The following is a 16,820-nucleotide window of genomic DNA, read 5'->3' as shown; positions in this document are numbered from 1 at the left end:
CATTATCAAGCCTTTTCAGAGCTGCAGAGTTAAAGCAGGGGGTCCACCAAATCCTCCAGGACCAGGGCAGAGGAACACTGCTGTGGATGATGAAGAACGGTGTTAAAGACTGAGGCAGATAAACGTACCTGGTCATTTTACAGTCATGCAAACCTTATTGGTTATTAGAAAGAATGAGCTTTTCGCACTTAACATCTAAACTCAGACCCCTGAACAGAAACTGATCATGAGTAGATATGTGTCTACCTTGAATGTGCTTAAGTAATATTTTTTATTCCATCTGAATTAGGAAGGCGACCAAGAATTTAAATTATATATATATAATTAATAGTAACAATTAAATGCTTGTCATATTAAATTTAATTAAATTATTATTATTTTTTTTTACTTTTTATTACGAACCTAGCTGGTCTGCTCCTGAGAACTGGAATTAATGCTTTATTTGGAGTAACTGCATTGCACTTACATTTACTTCTTTATTGTTTGTTTGTTTGTTTTATTGATATATATATATATATATATATATATATATATATAGAGAGAGAGAGAGAGAGAGAGAGATATTTCTATTTAATTGAAATGTTATTGACTCTTTTTTTGTAATTCATTTTTATTTAAACACATTAAACAAGAGCTCATATGGTAGATATTCACATACAGATACAAATCACACAAACATCATAAAGTGAAATAATAAGGAATACAAACATCTCTTAGTTCTAGTTTCATAATCATGCTGTTAGTGAGAAGTGAGATGATCCATAAAATAATCCCAAATTTCCCGTTTCCACATGCCCTTTGCCCCTTATCCTAGCCACCATAGCATAACCTCATATGCTGTTATCGACTCTTCACTCTTTAACCAAATATTAATGTTTATAATTAATGTAAAATTAATTAATAATAAAGTTTAAACGCCTGTTATTCGTGTATGTCAGTTTTGATGTGTTTTCCTGATCATAATAAACTCAGTTGTTAGAAATAAAGGCTATTCACAGTTAAGCCTGTTGATTTATCATTTTCCCGCCAGTCACGAACAGCGCGCCACTGTTTGAATTTTGAATCGCTTTTCGATCACTAGCTGCTGTGCTGTCAGTCCAAAAAAGGTGCCCACATTCATTACTGCACAAAAAAACCAGAACCTAAAACCATGTATCTTAGCATTATCTCAGTGCTTATGCTCGTAAAAACGCCACATAACATTAAAATAGATACATTGAATAAACATTATCAGTGAAAAGTGGCTAACTGGTAAAAATGAAGCCTACAACCGCTGTAGCTTTTAATGCCTGAACCCACCCAACAGCTAGTATTTAGCTAGCTTCTGAAGAGAGCTTCATTTGCACAGGGGTTAGCTAGCTAGCTACATTTGTCATGGGGTTGAATAGGGACTAGGTCTGGAAGGTTGCTTGTTCAATTCCCATTTCGAAAAACCCATTGATGAGGCGCCTCTACGCAAGCAGGGTTCGTACGTTCCTGGAAAACCAGGAAAATCATGGAAAATAACAACGGAAAATAACATGCTGAAATCCAGTACTTAATATAAATAAATAACATTGAAAAGTACTGAAAAATATTGTAATAAGCCTCGGCCGTCATTTAATGTAATTTTATTTATTTTACAGTAGCATATTTTTTCACTTGACCAATCGCTGCCCGTATTTCATATGACCGTGGGCTCATGAACTTGCATTATGTTGGTAACTAAAGGTAAAGGTGCACGTATTTGTCACTGTACAGCGAAATGTGTCCTCTGCATTTAACCCATCTGGTAGTGAACACACACTCACACACACACATGTGTTAGGGGCAGTGAGTACACACACACACCCAGAGCGGTGGGCAGCCAACTCCAGCGCCCGGGGAGCAGAGAGGGTAAAGGGCCTTGCTCAAGGGCCCAACAGTGGCAGCCTGCCGAGCCCCGGGAATCGAACCCACAACCCTGTTATCAACATCCCGGCGCTCTAACCACTGATCCACCACTGCCCACACTAGCTAGCCTGGACATTTCAGCTGGTCTTTCAGCTGCTAGCGTGTACTAAACATTCCCCAAAACGAATTACGGGAACATTTTTGGTCCTTTGGTACCTGAAAAGCCATGGAAAGTCCTTGAATTTGAAATTGGTTAAAGTGTATGAACCCTGGCAAGGCACCTAACCCCTAATCGCTCACTGGGTGCTGGGTGTGTTCACTGCCACAGTTGAGTTCAAATGTAGAAGTTGAATTTTTGTTATATTTTATTATTCAACATTTTAAAAACCTTTTTTTATGTTCTTCAGCTAAGTAAGTCTACAGGGAGTTTTGACGTCATCGCGTAGGGCATCAGTGTAGTAGCACCTCAGCAGATTTCCTAATTTCCAGATGTGCTAATTATAAAGAATGGTGCCAGTAAAACTCACCACACCATGTCTTTTACAGTGGTTTCACCACCACGGTCTATAGAACGGTCGCTGCTGTTACACTTATTAGTCATTATTTTGAGCCTAGATTATTAAGCCAGCTGAAAACAATCCGCTTTAAGTGTCCTCTTATGACTTTTGTGTGGGTTTATGTTTCAAAACAATCATCATTCATTTTTAGGCCTTTCACTCAGACCTTCACCCTATTAAGCGTTTCAGACTCTATTATATTAAGGCTACTGTTGGTAATTGCTTCAGTGATAAAAGGCCTTGTGGGAAAAATCTGTGAGACCTAATTAGTGTAATGTGAAATGTGATCCTGAACGAGGACCTGTTAATTTAGTTTCTCTTGTTGTGGAGAGACGCTGATAAACAGCCGTAGGTTCACAGCTGTTATAAATTAAGTTGCTCTTTACAAGCCTGTCAATGCATCAATCAGCGTCCAACGAGTCGGTCGACTAATGACTTTGTTCTTGTCCTAATGAGACAACTAATTAACAGATTCACTGCAGGGTCATGGTCTCCACTGCTTTTTATACCACCTCCACCAACCAACCAACCCCTCTTTCGTCTCTTGCTCCTCTTTCCCTAGACAACTTGGATTTCCTCAAGATCTCAAGTGACACTCGTTCTTTCACTCGCCCTCCCTCATCCCTTTCTCTCCTCACCCACCCTCCTCTGTCGCTCTTACGAAAGGGAGGACGTGAAGGGTGAGGGAGGGAGGGGAATAAAAAGGGATGGAGAATGAAAAGTGGACAGAGCCACTGAAGGAGAAGGAGACGAGACAGTGACCGCTATATGAACCGCAAACATGCCTAAACCAAAGAAGGCAGGTAAGGTCACCTATTCTCAATTACTTCTGTGAAAGTTTCTGTTATTATAAAGGTAAATCGGTGAGTATATGTGATATTCTTTTACCTGCACTGACAGCTCAACATAATGAAATATTAATATCTACTGGATTAAAATTTAGGCACCAGTTAAGAATGAGGTTGATCTCATTATTGCCATTACGTATTAGACTGAGGGATGAATACGGTGATGTACAGTTATGTGCAAAAGTCATGAAAATTGAAAAAACTCCAGACGCTGTATGAAGGTGTTCAGTTTCACCAGCAGTTCATCAGATTTATTTTAATGGTGGACTGATTAGACAAGCTAATAAACTAGAGGTGTTTCTCAATATCAATAACATAAAGAATAGATTTGGACTCCTGGCAAGACCGTTTTTGACATGTTACCATTCACAAACTCTCAAGAACACAAAGACCGATAGTCCACTCCAAGCCCAGCTTACAGGCATTCCTTCTACAGGATTCCTTACAGGCATCTCCAGCAGTAGGGTAATATTTAAAGGCCTGTAAGTCTTTTGTTCAATACAGTTGTATTACAGAGCCAAAGTTTATTTCATTGCTTTATTCGCTGTATCAGCCACAACAGCAGCAGAGGTAGCAGTACTCCTTTTGTTTAAGGATACACAAGCCAGCAGAGGGTAAAACTAATCAGCTAAGGTGCTGATCCAGTGGAAAGAGTCTACCCCGCTACAGCACCACCAGCTATAGCTCACAGATGACACATTTTGCAATAACAGATACAAGCTACTGTGTCCTAGAAGAAGCCCTGTATGTCCAAAGTCATAAAAATAGCCTTTTAGAATTTCCTTTTTTACTATAGCATTATAATATTTGACACTAACAGTGTCAATGACATTAAATAAACACACAAGAAAAAGTAATGTAATAAATATAGTAGTGTAAAATCTGATTTGCAATATAATTTAATGCCTCTTCTGTGATAGCCCAAACCCAGCCAACATGTGCACATCCTGAGAGAGTGACAGAATTTTTTGTCCATGTATTTGATAGATATCCACATCTTTTTTTCTCTTTTGTGTTTGTACTGTTTAGGATTTACACCCTGAGTTATCTCTAGTCATCGTGCAGTAGCAGTTGAGGCGTATGACAGGTTTATGCAAATGAGCTGCTGTAACTACATTAGCTCTGGGAGGTGTGCGAGGCACTGAAAGATGATTCAGTTTTAACTTTAAGGTCAGCTTACAGCCGGATTATGTGTCAGTCCTTCTGAACTTCACATTCTCACATTGGAAGCAACCTAATGTAGGAAACCGTTGTGAATTGATAACCAGATTTGATGTCTATGTTTAGACAAGTGGTTCTCAGTTTAGACAAGTGGTGTTCAGGGGTTCTCAGTCACTGCTATAAGACACTTGACACTTGAGTCCTTGAATTGAAGCAGACATCTTTAACACCTGTCTCATTGTACTCGTCTTGTGGAAATCATGTGGGGTCTCAAAACCAAAATATTTACATAGAACTAATATAGACATAACAGCTGGATAAAGTTGCAAGTAAATATGCATAATCATCAATTTACACAGAAAATCTCAAACTGTGAATCACTGACAGTGACAAACTTGTGTTTATGCTGTGTCTCATCGCTGTAGACTTTCAGTGTGTGAACAGATTGAATGCTGTTGCAGATTTAGACAAATAATTAGTGTGTAGAAACTATCATTTTCACACAGAGCTCACATTCTCCCTGGTGATTATGTAATTACCATGTATTTACCAACTGGACTTACTTTTAGCATTACAGAATAATCATATTAACTGTATTTTGTACAAACAGCATCAGCACTATTCACTGCCACAGCTTCTTTACCTCAGTTTGGTTCTAAACCAATATATTGGCCATTTTTATCGACAAGCTCATCAATTTCACTCTCTTGGTCCAGAGTAGGGTGTCCTCCAGGACCAGGGTTAGGAACCTTCGGGGAATGGTTTACATAAAAGATCCGACAAAGCATGTGTCATGTTGAAAGTAAACATAATTTATATAATTTCCATAATATCGGCTGTTTATAATGTTGGATAATTTCAGTTATTGGCCCGAGGCAAATGTGTGACCTGCTGCCCCTAGAAAAAAACATGGCATTGATCCGTTAGCATTTCAGTTTAGTGTTTTGAATGTGTGTCGTTTTCTATGGTCAATTATTTGCACATATCAGATTGGACAGCGAGACTGAGTGTGCTACAGCAGGTGAGAAAATAGAGACCTTGCCAGTGTTGTTCTACTTTCATCACCAGTCCACACTCTAATAATACACCACATTCTTGCTGTTTCCTCATATTTTACAGAGCCTTGCGATCGAATCATCAGTACGCCAAATGTTTACAAATCTCTGCCATTAATGTCAGAGATATTTACTGCCTGCCTGTCGGAGGCTCTGAAATACAGCCCTCTTGCTTTTCAGCAGTGAAGTCACGTCTCTGTAAATTAAACGGCTGCGTGAAAGCTGAGAACGAAAAAATAAAAGAGTGAGGCAAGGAGATGAGCGAGGTGTAGGAAGCGTTACCTAACATCTAATCATCCATCTCTTTTTACACTCACCTCTTGCTCAGACGATGCCTGATTTTAGTACAGTGTGACAGATACCTCGGTTGTTGTAGTTGAAGTTCAAGCGTATTTATTTATGTAGCGCTTTTAACGAAAGATATTGTCGCAAAGCAGATTTACAGAGGTCTTTTTCTGAGCCCAAGTGAGCAAGCCAATGGCAACAGACCATCTTCTCTGGGTGACACTGAATGGTAAAACAAATAACAGCAAAAGCATGAAATACAGAAATAAGTAGTGGGTACACAATATTGGAAAACTAACATAATAGTAATATCAGTGAGTCTGACATCTCACAGACATACATTATGTAACCACCTAAAGCAGAGATTAATGTTAGAAAAATATTATGATGTGGAATAGAAATTGGATCTGTAATTGTCATGTTAATATGAATATGTAAATAAGAACTCTATGCTCTGGATCTATGCATTTTTAACAGAGGGATGCATGTTAGCATGTTCTTAAATTAATTCATTAATTATTTCTTTCGAAATCAAGAGTATTAAAAAGACTTTATCCTGCCTGTGTTGAGTAACTGTCTTTACTGTCCAGGAAAGGCTAGATTTTGAAGGAACATTGCTGTGAGCATTTGATTGCAATCAATGACAAGAGTGTTAGGTTGGGCCGGATGTTGGATGATCACCACCCTGTCACCACATCATCCCCAATTCCAAATCACAAAAGTACTGGATTGAGCTCCACCATCCAACAATCCAGAGAACACAGTTTGTCCACTGCTTCACAGCTCAAGGCCCCTCTAGTCCAGGCCTGGAATTAGGCAACATGGTGCCAATAAGTTCATGTCCTATTATATTGGCAGTACTCCATTACAAGGACTAGACATGCTGTGTTAGCACATTTGCACATCTCAGTGTCAGCAGTGGGTGCAACTTAAAGCAGCTGCATGCATTCGATGCATTAGTGTCCACAAACATTTGGACATATAGTGCTTTTTTACAGGAGCTGCTTTTGTCTCAAGCTCTAAGTGTGTCAGTAGAAGCTGTGAAAGCTTTATTTGGAGGTGTGTTGGGTGTGCCTCTTATTTTAGCAGCTGTCTGATGGCTCTCCTTTAACTTCTCCTAATCACTTTTTCCTATTCGTCCAGCCCTGCGACCCACATCTGACTCTGTTTTGCAGAGTCCGGCGGCATGATATCACCAATATCAGATCACTGCCGCAGTGCTGCTTGGAATCTCAACACTCGCACTTGCTCCTTCCCCTTTCCTGCCCTCTTCCTCTCGATCATGTCCCGTCTTCACCCCTCCTTCACCAAGACTAACTACCCCTCTGTTTTAGCCTCCTGCCTCATAAAGCTTCTTTCCCTCCAGGTCACAGGGCTCAGATTTCCCCCAGCAATGAGGATGAGCGGTGGCCTGAGATTTACAGATAAAGTCCATCTAGATGTGTAAGAGCACGGTTCCTTCATAAACAGTGTCAGGAATAGTGCAGTGGTCTTTGAGGAAGAGCTCAGATGTAGATAGTGGTACTAATGAAGAATATCACATGTCTAATGAAGGGGCTCTATGGATGACAGTTAAGAAAGACACCCCAATGTGTTTCGGTGTAAATCTTCCTCAGGGAAAATCACACCAACAAACTTTACATTGATGTTAGAATCGCCAGCAAGCTTAGCAGTCACATTATCTGACCTAGAAAAGTAAACTACAGATAATTAAATACATGTAAATTAAGTTTTAAAGAAAACTGTAAGCAAGGTTGAGGATACACTGTAATAAAAGGTACGCCTGCTGTTATTGTAGCACTGTTGTGGCTCTTCGAACTGGGGTACAACCTCTTGATAATGCAATTTTGATCACAAGCTTTGTCGCTTTTCTGCAGGCATTTCAGTGGAATGAGGGAGAAATATTGGCCCAGCTCACTGTAATCTCTCTTCCAACATCACACATCTTCTGCTGTATCTCCAGACCTACACTATATGCCCAAATGTTTGTGGACACCCCTTCTAATTCATGCATTCAGCTATTTTAAGTTGCACCAATTGCTGACACAGATGTGCAAATACACACACTTCTTGTCTAGTCTCTGTAGAGAATTACTGTCAATAGAATAGGACTTTCTGTAGCAGATAAACATGAACCTATTGGCACCATGCTGCCTAATTCCAGGGGTGGGCTAAAGGGGTTTAAAGTCCCCCAGTATTGAGCTGTGGAGCAGTGGAAGAACAATGTTCTCTGGCATGATGTGTGGTGGAGCTCCATCGAGTACTTTTGGCATTGAGTACTTCCTGACCATATAATAAACTTAATAATCTTATTGGTGAATGCAATCAAATCCTCACAGCAATGTACCAAACTGGTAGTTTTAAATCTTTTAAATACCTTTGATTTTGGAAGAAACAGTGAATGAACTGGTGTCCCAATACCTTTGTCCGTGTAGTGTATATCCACCTGCTCTGCACCTCCTTAAGACAGCTAACACAGGTAGTGACCGATAAACTCTTGGGAGGTCATTACAGAACTACTTGACATTGTGAATACACACCATTACACACAATTATCCTCAGCAAATCATTACGAGCCGAATTCTGAGTGCTTATAGGTTTACAATTGCACATCAGGGAGCGATGTGAGCAGCACCACATACACTATACACTGTGTTTTCTGAAATCCAGGGTATCACAAAGAGTTTACCCTGCTTGATCACCACCCCACCTCATCCCCAGCTCCCCAACTCATCCCAAATGTATTGGAAAGAGCACCATAATTCCAGAGAACACAGTTCTTCCACTGCTCCACAGCTCAATACTAGGGGATTTATAACGCTCTAGCCCAAAACTGGCATTAGGTTCATGTTTATCTATCTCCTATTCTACTGGCAGTACTTCTCCACAGGTACGCAACAAGCTATGCGTGTGCATAATGCCCACACTGGACAAACGCAACCTCTAAACAAAGAAGATCTTTGTGTTCATGGTCAGGAATCAGAGACGGCTCTAAGGGAAAAAACGCTACAGTGTTGACATATTGACTCGTTTTAGTTTCCCTGTCGTTTTACTGATCATAGGATATTAGTGGAGTTCAGCTTGACTGGACTGTCCACATCGTCCAGTGTCATACTGTGATAATTTATTTGGAGTGTGGGACTCACACAGGCGAACAAGACAAGCATCACCCAGTTGACAGAAACTTCCAGAAAATAATGAAAAAATAATTCAATGGGAATTTCGTTTTTACAATGTGTGACCCTAAAAGACCATAGCATCTGAGTGCCTCTCTCTGACCAGTTGTGTTAAGACCCCTCGTTATAAACAGATCTGAGTGTTAGGGAGCTGCTGAAAGCCTAGCCTCTCAACTCTGTGTCCAAAAGGCCAGTGTTTTGAAGCATGTCAGGCTAGGACATGCTAACCTGCTTTTCTCACTACTCAGCATGGAAACAGATCTTCACGTACACACCCCGGGAACAGCGTGTTGCATGGTTGGAATAAAACGCTAGAATATTGAAACCCGTTGGCTTTTTCAAAACAACCTCTATGACCTCTACTTCTTCCCTTTCACTCACCCACACATACTGTGAAAAGGCGAGCATCTCAGTCTTACAGCCACTTTTCCAGGGTGCCATTACCTCATGGCTTTGCCATCCCAGAGGCCCTGCTGGCATGCATCTGCCTGTGATGAATTACAGACAGATGGGCCACTTCTTGAGTCTAGTTTGGAATTTGCCCACCAGCTCCAGCTACATCTTTATGGTCTTGTTATTGCATCGTGTGATATTTCAGAAAGCGGATTTTAGTTTTGTATATCTTGTTGTTGGATGCACTGCTGGGGATTGCAGAAGGCAGATACGGGTTTATGGCATGTGTAGATGCTGCTGATGCAGATTTGAGACTTTTTATGAGTTGGGATGCAGGGAAATGGATCTCATCTCAGGGTAGTAGATCACAACAGTGGATCACAAAAAGAATGTTGGACAAGCATGTATGAAGGAGCTATTAAAAAGAAAAGGAGGGACCTAGGTCATGTATTTCCTAACGGCACTCAGCAGTCTAAATACGTATTAATAATTATTAATCCAATTACAATTTTGTACATATTGTAAATGGTAATAACTCTAAATCCCACACGATCAGGAGGAATACATAGTGAAATTACTCACTTTTCCATACATCAAAGCCCTTATTGAACCCATTTTATTTTATTCAATTAAATGAAAAAAAATACGAATCTTAATAATTTTGTTGCACAATTTTGTGGTTGTGCAATAAATAATATATTCAATACCTTAACTATCTATATTGTAATAATGCATTTTTTAAAATAACTTGTTAATCAATATGCATGTTGATTGCAGCTGATAATGTAATTATTTATTAATTATTATTATTATTATTATTATTGCCCTGATGCTAAAATGCGTCACTTTAGAATGAGACGATCAGACCAACAAAAAATGTAAATTGCATGTAATTTGTAACTTTTCGGTCGTCACGGTCCGGTCCCAGACAAACTGATGAGAATGTGATCTGACCTCATTCTGACTAAACTATCAGGTGTATTCCATAAGTCTGAGCTAAACAGCTCCTGTACCCCAGGTGTTAACCTGGTCTACTGCCCCGATAATTACTGCAGCTATGAACAGATGCCATCTCTGCCGTTACTCCATGTTAAACCAAACCAAGGGAAAACACGTCAAGTTTACTGAAGCTTATTAACTCGTTAACTGATTCAGACCAGAGCAAATCGACTATATCTAAAATTTGTGCAATCATGAGAGACTTGTTCCCATTCCTGTGCCATTTCTGGTCATAGTTTGAATACTGATATTGTCTTTCATTAAAATGGACTCCAGTACTGCAGTCCCAGTAAACTAAACCTGATGTAACACACTATAGATTACACACGTAGACACTGCAAATATAGACACACTACAAATATAGACATACTTTCTCAGTAAGTGCTGTATAAACGCCATAAAATACAGTAAATTAATATCTGCAGTGTTAAACCACAAATATGACCTTATTTTAAACCCCAGTCTACTCGTTTCACTTTTGAGAAGGGATATACATGTATATTTATGATCTGAATGTTATGATATCTGTACGAATGCTGATTTACGGTATGTTGTAGTGGTCGGTGCACTGGAGGAAAGTGAGTAATAGCGTGAGGATCAGTTTATGTGTTCGTATAACTGTTGTCATCATTAAGCAGTGAAACTGCATCAGCTGGAGCGCAGCCCTCAGTGCCTCGGATTCCAGCCAGATCTTACCACAGGCATGGATGTTTTATTAGTCACACGCAAAGGGATTAAAAATAGCTGAGCTGGACCGAGACTTGCTGCTGAATTGACAAAAACTATCCTTTGTGATATCCAAAACTTGGATATGTAAAAAAAAAAAAGTCTTTTTGATTGAGGGTGAACTGATGGTGCTGGTGTCCCATCTGTACCTTAGCAGATATTACTTAAATTGTGCAGTTGTGGTTTTGCTATAAAATTGAAACGCAATTAAACAGTTATGTAAGTAATTAAATATACATTCAGTTTATACTCTATATTGGCAGATTTTCCATTTGTTTTAATGTGTAAAAATGACATAAACATGATGAATAATAACATGAATTATTTTTCTGTTCTTAAAAACAAGATGGCAATAATTTTTGTCAAATTCAAAAACATTACATAACATGCAATTGCATATTGTCAGCATATAAATTTACTACATTAAAATAGCAAATAAATATATTATTTTCTTTATTCTGGGATGTAATAATAATAAAAAAAAAAAAAAAAAAAAAAAATATATATATATATATATATATATATATATATATATATATATTTTTTTTTTTTTTTTTTTTTTTTTTTTTTTATTACAAAAATATATATCTTTGTAAAACACATTATTTTTTTAATTATATGCCAAAATAGAAATATGCAATAAAAAAGTTGACTTTAATTTCTGCAGGTTTTAAGGAACAGCTGTTTTTATGGTAGTCTACACTACATCTAGGTGATAGGACAGTATAATCAGACATTAGCAGTTATTGATGGTTAATTCGATGCAGATGCTTTGAGGTGATAAAAGCAGTAATGAAACTTTTTGTTATTATACATTCTTTATATCCCAGTTTATAGTCTACACTGGCTTGGTTAATGAAGCAGATGTACATCATTGCAGTTTTTCAGTTAAACTTAAGATAAGATAAGATAAGATAATCCTTTATTTATCCTTTATCCTGATTATCTTATCTTATCTTAAGTTTTACTTTCAAATACTTACTACATTTCATTAACATGTACTTTCTCAATGATAAAAACATAGAATTAAATCTAATCTATTTTGCTGTGTCGTCCACACCACTTCACTCAACGTCAACTGTCAGTTCTTCACAACATCATTTTCATTTTTTTCATTTAAATGGTAGATATAACCTTTTGCATGTGCAGCAGCCCACAAATCACCAATCATAGAATACCAAATCAACAATCCTAAATATCTTACAGAATCAAAACTCTGTGACAAAGATGAACCTCAGTATCATCACCCTTTTAACACACTGTCAGGCTTTCCTGTTGTTTGTGTGCACTTGAGTATGTGTGAGGCTGTATGTGGCAGGTCCAGGAAGACCATGAGCTCACACACACATGATGGCGTGCAACAGGCACTTGTCAAACATTAACACATGCTGTGCAGCAGGCAGGCAGGCAGACAGACGAGCTGAACACTCCAGAGGCCCCTTATACTAGTTAACACATTCAGAAAAGCAGACAGATGCTTTCACCACTTATATCACCTGTCAACCATTTGGGTCTTTAAACTCTTTTACAATAAGTAAGTAAAAATACCTGCAACATTATTTATGATAAAGCAGCTGCCTTCAACACCCGGCTTCATCCTCATCAAAGTTTTTGATATGAAGAGGTTTTCGCAGTTGATAAACTGTTGCTAAAAGCACAGATTGGAACTATTTTGGTCCAGAGTTGGTTCAAACACCTGAAATGTTTGAGTCCTACTGAGAGCTGACATCTCAACAAGGAGTGAAAATGCATAGCCCTTAGCTTTGTTTCCAAAGTAGAGCTTTACATAGGTGTTCCTGATCGGTCTGTATAGTTTTGTAATGAGTTACACAACTTTTTTAATTTAATTAAAACTGTCAAACTGTCAATCAATGCATCCTTATTCAGCCTGTAAAAACCCTGTCTGCAACCCAATTGCACTATAAGATATACACTGATCAGTCATAACATTATCACCACTGACATGTGAAGTGAAAAACATTGATTATCTTCTAATGGCTCCTGTCAAGAGGTGGATAATTTAAGCATCAAGTGAACGGTCAGTTCTTGAAGGTGATGGAGGTGTTGAAGCAGGACAAATGGACAAGCGTAAGAATCGGAGACACTTTGACAAGAACCAAACTGTGATGTTCTAGACGAGTCAGACTGGGTCAGAACATCTCCAGAACATCAGGCATCAGGTCTTGTGGGTTGTTCACAGTGTGCAGTGGTCAATATCTACCAAAAGAGCTACAAGGAAGGACAACCGGTGAATCGGAGACAGGGTCATGGGCATGTAAGGCTCACTGATGCTCATTACTTACAGAACTTAAAGCGAACATCTGAAGGTGTCCAGAAACCACAGGACACCTTCAGAGGTCTTGTGGAGTTCATGCCTCAAATGGCCAGATCTGTTGTGGTGACACAAGGGGGTGCTACTCAATACTAATGTTATGGCTGATCAGTGTATACTGTATACTCGTCTTAATAATGCCGAGAGTATACAAAATATTAAAAATACTAACCAACGAAAGTCATTGCTGCACTTGAATTGTTGTCCACCAACTGAAATTTCTTTCCAGATGTGAGCAGCTCTTTCTGTTTTGCAATGCATTGTGGGACAATAGTGTCTATCAATACCCCACTTAAAAAACGACCAGCTCTAAGTCTGCATTATAGATTTTGGAGTGTACTCTACTTTGACACTTTTATCTATATTACATACTTCATACTCGAAAGGTCTGATAGGTCTGTGTAGCTGTCCTGAAACTTTTAGAAATTACATCTGTTAGGAGGAGGAAAAGTGGCAAAAATTGTTTACTTAATTATGTTATTGAACTGTGATTGATTTTTCTGAATTAAAGACACGTTCAAGTCAAATCAGTTCCGCATTTAAAAAGGGTGAATGATGAACGCCCGTGTGTTTTAGGGAGAGCTGGTATTGGAGACGGCTGGGGAAGGCTTTGAAGTGTCTGAGTGGGTGAAGCTAGCCCACTCTGAGCAGGGAGCACTGGGGGAGGGAGGGGAATAAATGTCACAAGAGATTAACAAGAGATGAACATTCCTGAGAGGGTAGAGAGAAAGAACTTTGTCAGCAAATCTGAAGAAACTGTAGGAAGCCCCGGGCTAAACCCACTGTTGAATGTTGCGAGGAGCCTTCCATCGCTTTATAGAGCTCCAATGATTTCGGCTCGATGTTTCTATAGTTGCTTCTGTATATCTATATGGTTTTAGCTCTGTATTTTATAAATATTTATGTTTTCCATCCTGGAAATAGCCGTGTGATCAGGACGCGCTGCAGTACAGTAATGCTGTAATATTAAGACTGGAATCAAGTGGTGCAGTTGTCCTCCAAAAGTGTGTCCAAGCTGAAACTGACACATTGTAGGCCTATGTAGAGATCTGAGATCTGACAGACAGAGTATGGTTTTGGTTTCAGAAGTGTGGGGGCACTATGACGTTGGTGTTACTGTTAATGGTAGCTGAAGTCAGCTAGCCATGTCATCCCATTTCAGTATTTATCCTTTAATGAGGTTCATGCATACAGTTATAATATCCTCTTTATGAATGAATTTGACTGGCATCTCCTTTCTTCTTGTTCTACTCAACAGTCTTACATATTTCATACAAATGTCTGATAATTTTCATATTCGGCAGTTAGTATGTGGTCTTTTAAGAGCTCATGACTAGGATGACCATGGAAGTTGATGTAGCATAACCTTGGAGGTTGGTGTAGCGTGACCATTTATATTTATATTTATATTTACAGCATTTACTGATGCTCTTATCCAGAGCGACATACAAGGTTACACGTAATACAGAGGTGGGTCAGTGTAGTGTTAGGAGTCTTGCCCAAGGACTCTTATTGGTGTAACACAGCATTGTCACCTAGACCAGGAATCGAACCCCAGGTCTTCCACATAGTGTGGTAGCTCACTGGCAGGAAGTAGTGTTACCTGTTGCGCCACACCACCCACCACAGAAGTCCATGGAAGTCAGTGTAGGGTAGACATGGACATTGGAGTAGCATAACCATGGAAGTTTGTGTAGCATAACCAATAAAATGGGTGTAGCCAATCCATACAAATGGTTATAATGTAACAATAGCAATGGTGTACGCCTGTGAGTGTATGTGGGGGTCAGTTTAGTCTGTGTGAGTAACATAACTAAATGTAGTGTAACCCGCCGATTCATGTAACAGTGGTGTAGCTTTACTGTAGACGTGCTTCTGTCAGTCAGTTAAGTTAAGTCTCATTAAATAATGAGAGCAGGTTCTGCACAGCTTTCCCTCTCAAGCTAACTTTGGCAATAAGTGCAGAAAAGCTGAGTTCAGAAAAGTGGCAGTACATGTCCCCCTGTCCCTGGTGTAAACTGCCTGCGCCCACATATGAGGATATTTATAGAGACGGGCGCACCGTTTTGAGAGCAGACGGACGCTGAGCCGGAGCGCTCGTTTGCACTTTCCTCAAGTGATATTGATGAAATAAACCCCTGATATTTGACCCTCTCACCTCATGATTCTAAGTGACTGAGCTAAAAACGACCGTGGCCATGATATCTCACTCTCTCTGTCAGTTAGAGTGGGGTTAGATACACGTATATATCATCCTCAGCACTTTAACTGCAAAGTGACTTTGAGGCTTTACTGTTTTTTAATTCAGTTTCTTTAAATGTTGTTATTTTTAAAGTGGTTTCATTTCACTCCAGAGACTGTCTTTGACTTAGTATTGGATGTGTGCGTGTGCGTGTGTATGTATGTGTGTAATACCACTGAAGAAAGAAAGGGAGTGTCTGAGACAGACCAGGAGTTGCTTGATCATGAGGGTGCTGACACTTTGCAACCAGAGAAGGCCCAGTAGTAGGAGCCTGGAGTTTATGGTCCGGTCACATTGTCTGCAGCCTGCAGTGTCAGTCTAATTTAGACACACGCCTCCGGGGATTTCTCATTGTGCTGAAGGATGGGGAGCTGTTTTGGGGAAACTGTAACAGTGTGTGTGTAAGAAGTGGACCTTTCTGGATGATTAATGCTCTCCTTCACGCGTGTGTTTGTGTTGTGAGAGTGGATGTGGTGGAGAGATCTGTCGTCCTGGTGCTGACACTGTGCTTCACTGACTCAAGAGAGAAGACTAAAAATGATATGAGCTGTCTGGATGCTTAAAGCAAACCGGACGCAACTATCTCAACAAACATTTTTGCTTCAGCTTTGTTAAATTCGCCATTTTTGTAGCGCCACCTGCCTGGTGAACAGGTAGAGATGCACAGCTAGTGTAAGCCATCTCTAGCCCTTCTTTAACTGTCAGCTTCTGATCACAGAGTCACTCTTGACTAGACATTTGTGGGTGCTGATGTGTAAAATCCCCAACTGAGCCTGTAGATAACGAGGCGTACACAGCTTTTGAAAATGACAAAAAGGCACCAACAACTGCAAATGTGGCGACATACAATGTGGAGCAAAAATCAGTGGCTTGCATGCCCAATGGTTCTCTGTTGGAACAAATTCGTAGATGCAGTTTGTAGCTTACAGACTAGTTTTATTAAGTTAATTTGTTGTTTAAGATAAGATAATCCTTTATTAGTCCCACAGTGGGGAAATTCTCAGTGTCACAGCAGAAAGGGATAGCAAGACACTCATATGCAAAAACGTAGATAAATGACCACTATATACACAAAATAAATAATAGAGGTAAAAAGCAATAGCAATATTATTTACAGATTATTTACAGGTAATTGCAAAAGACTTAATTGCACATGTGTGTGTGTGTGTTTGTG

The 16,820-nt window shown here is 39.4% G+C and overlaps 1 protein-coding gene across 6 annotated transcripts in view; it reads left to right on the top strand.

Annotated features, from left to right (window-relative positions):
* Positions 1-3,169: 3,169 nt before the first annotated feature.
* mybpc2a (myosin binding protein Ca) overlaps positions 3,170-16,820 on the top strand; it is a 52,182-nt gene continuing 38,531 nt past the window's right edge. For all 6 annotated transcript variants that reach the window (XM_072693576.1, XM_072693572.1, XM_072693573.1 and 3 more), the window contains exon 1: positions 3,170-3,232. In XM_072693576.1, the coding sequence (XP_072549677.1) occupies positions 3,211-3,232 (22 nt within the window). In that variant the 5' untranslated portion in view covers positions 3,170-3,210. The remainder of the gene's footprint in view (positions 3,233-16,820) is intronic.

Source organism: Salminus brasiliensis, chromosome 12 (genome assembly GCF_030463535.1).
Source record: "Salminus brasiliensis chromosome 12, fSalBra1.hap2, whole genome shotgun sequence".
Classification (NCBI taxonomy): Eukaryota; Metazoa; Chordata; class Actinopteri; order Characiformes; family Bryconidae; genus Salminus; species Salminus brasiliensis.
This window is presented reverse-complemented; position numbering and strand designations above follow the sequence as displayed.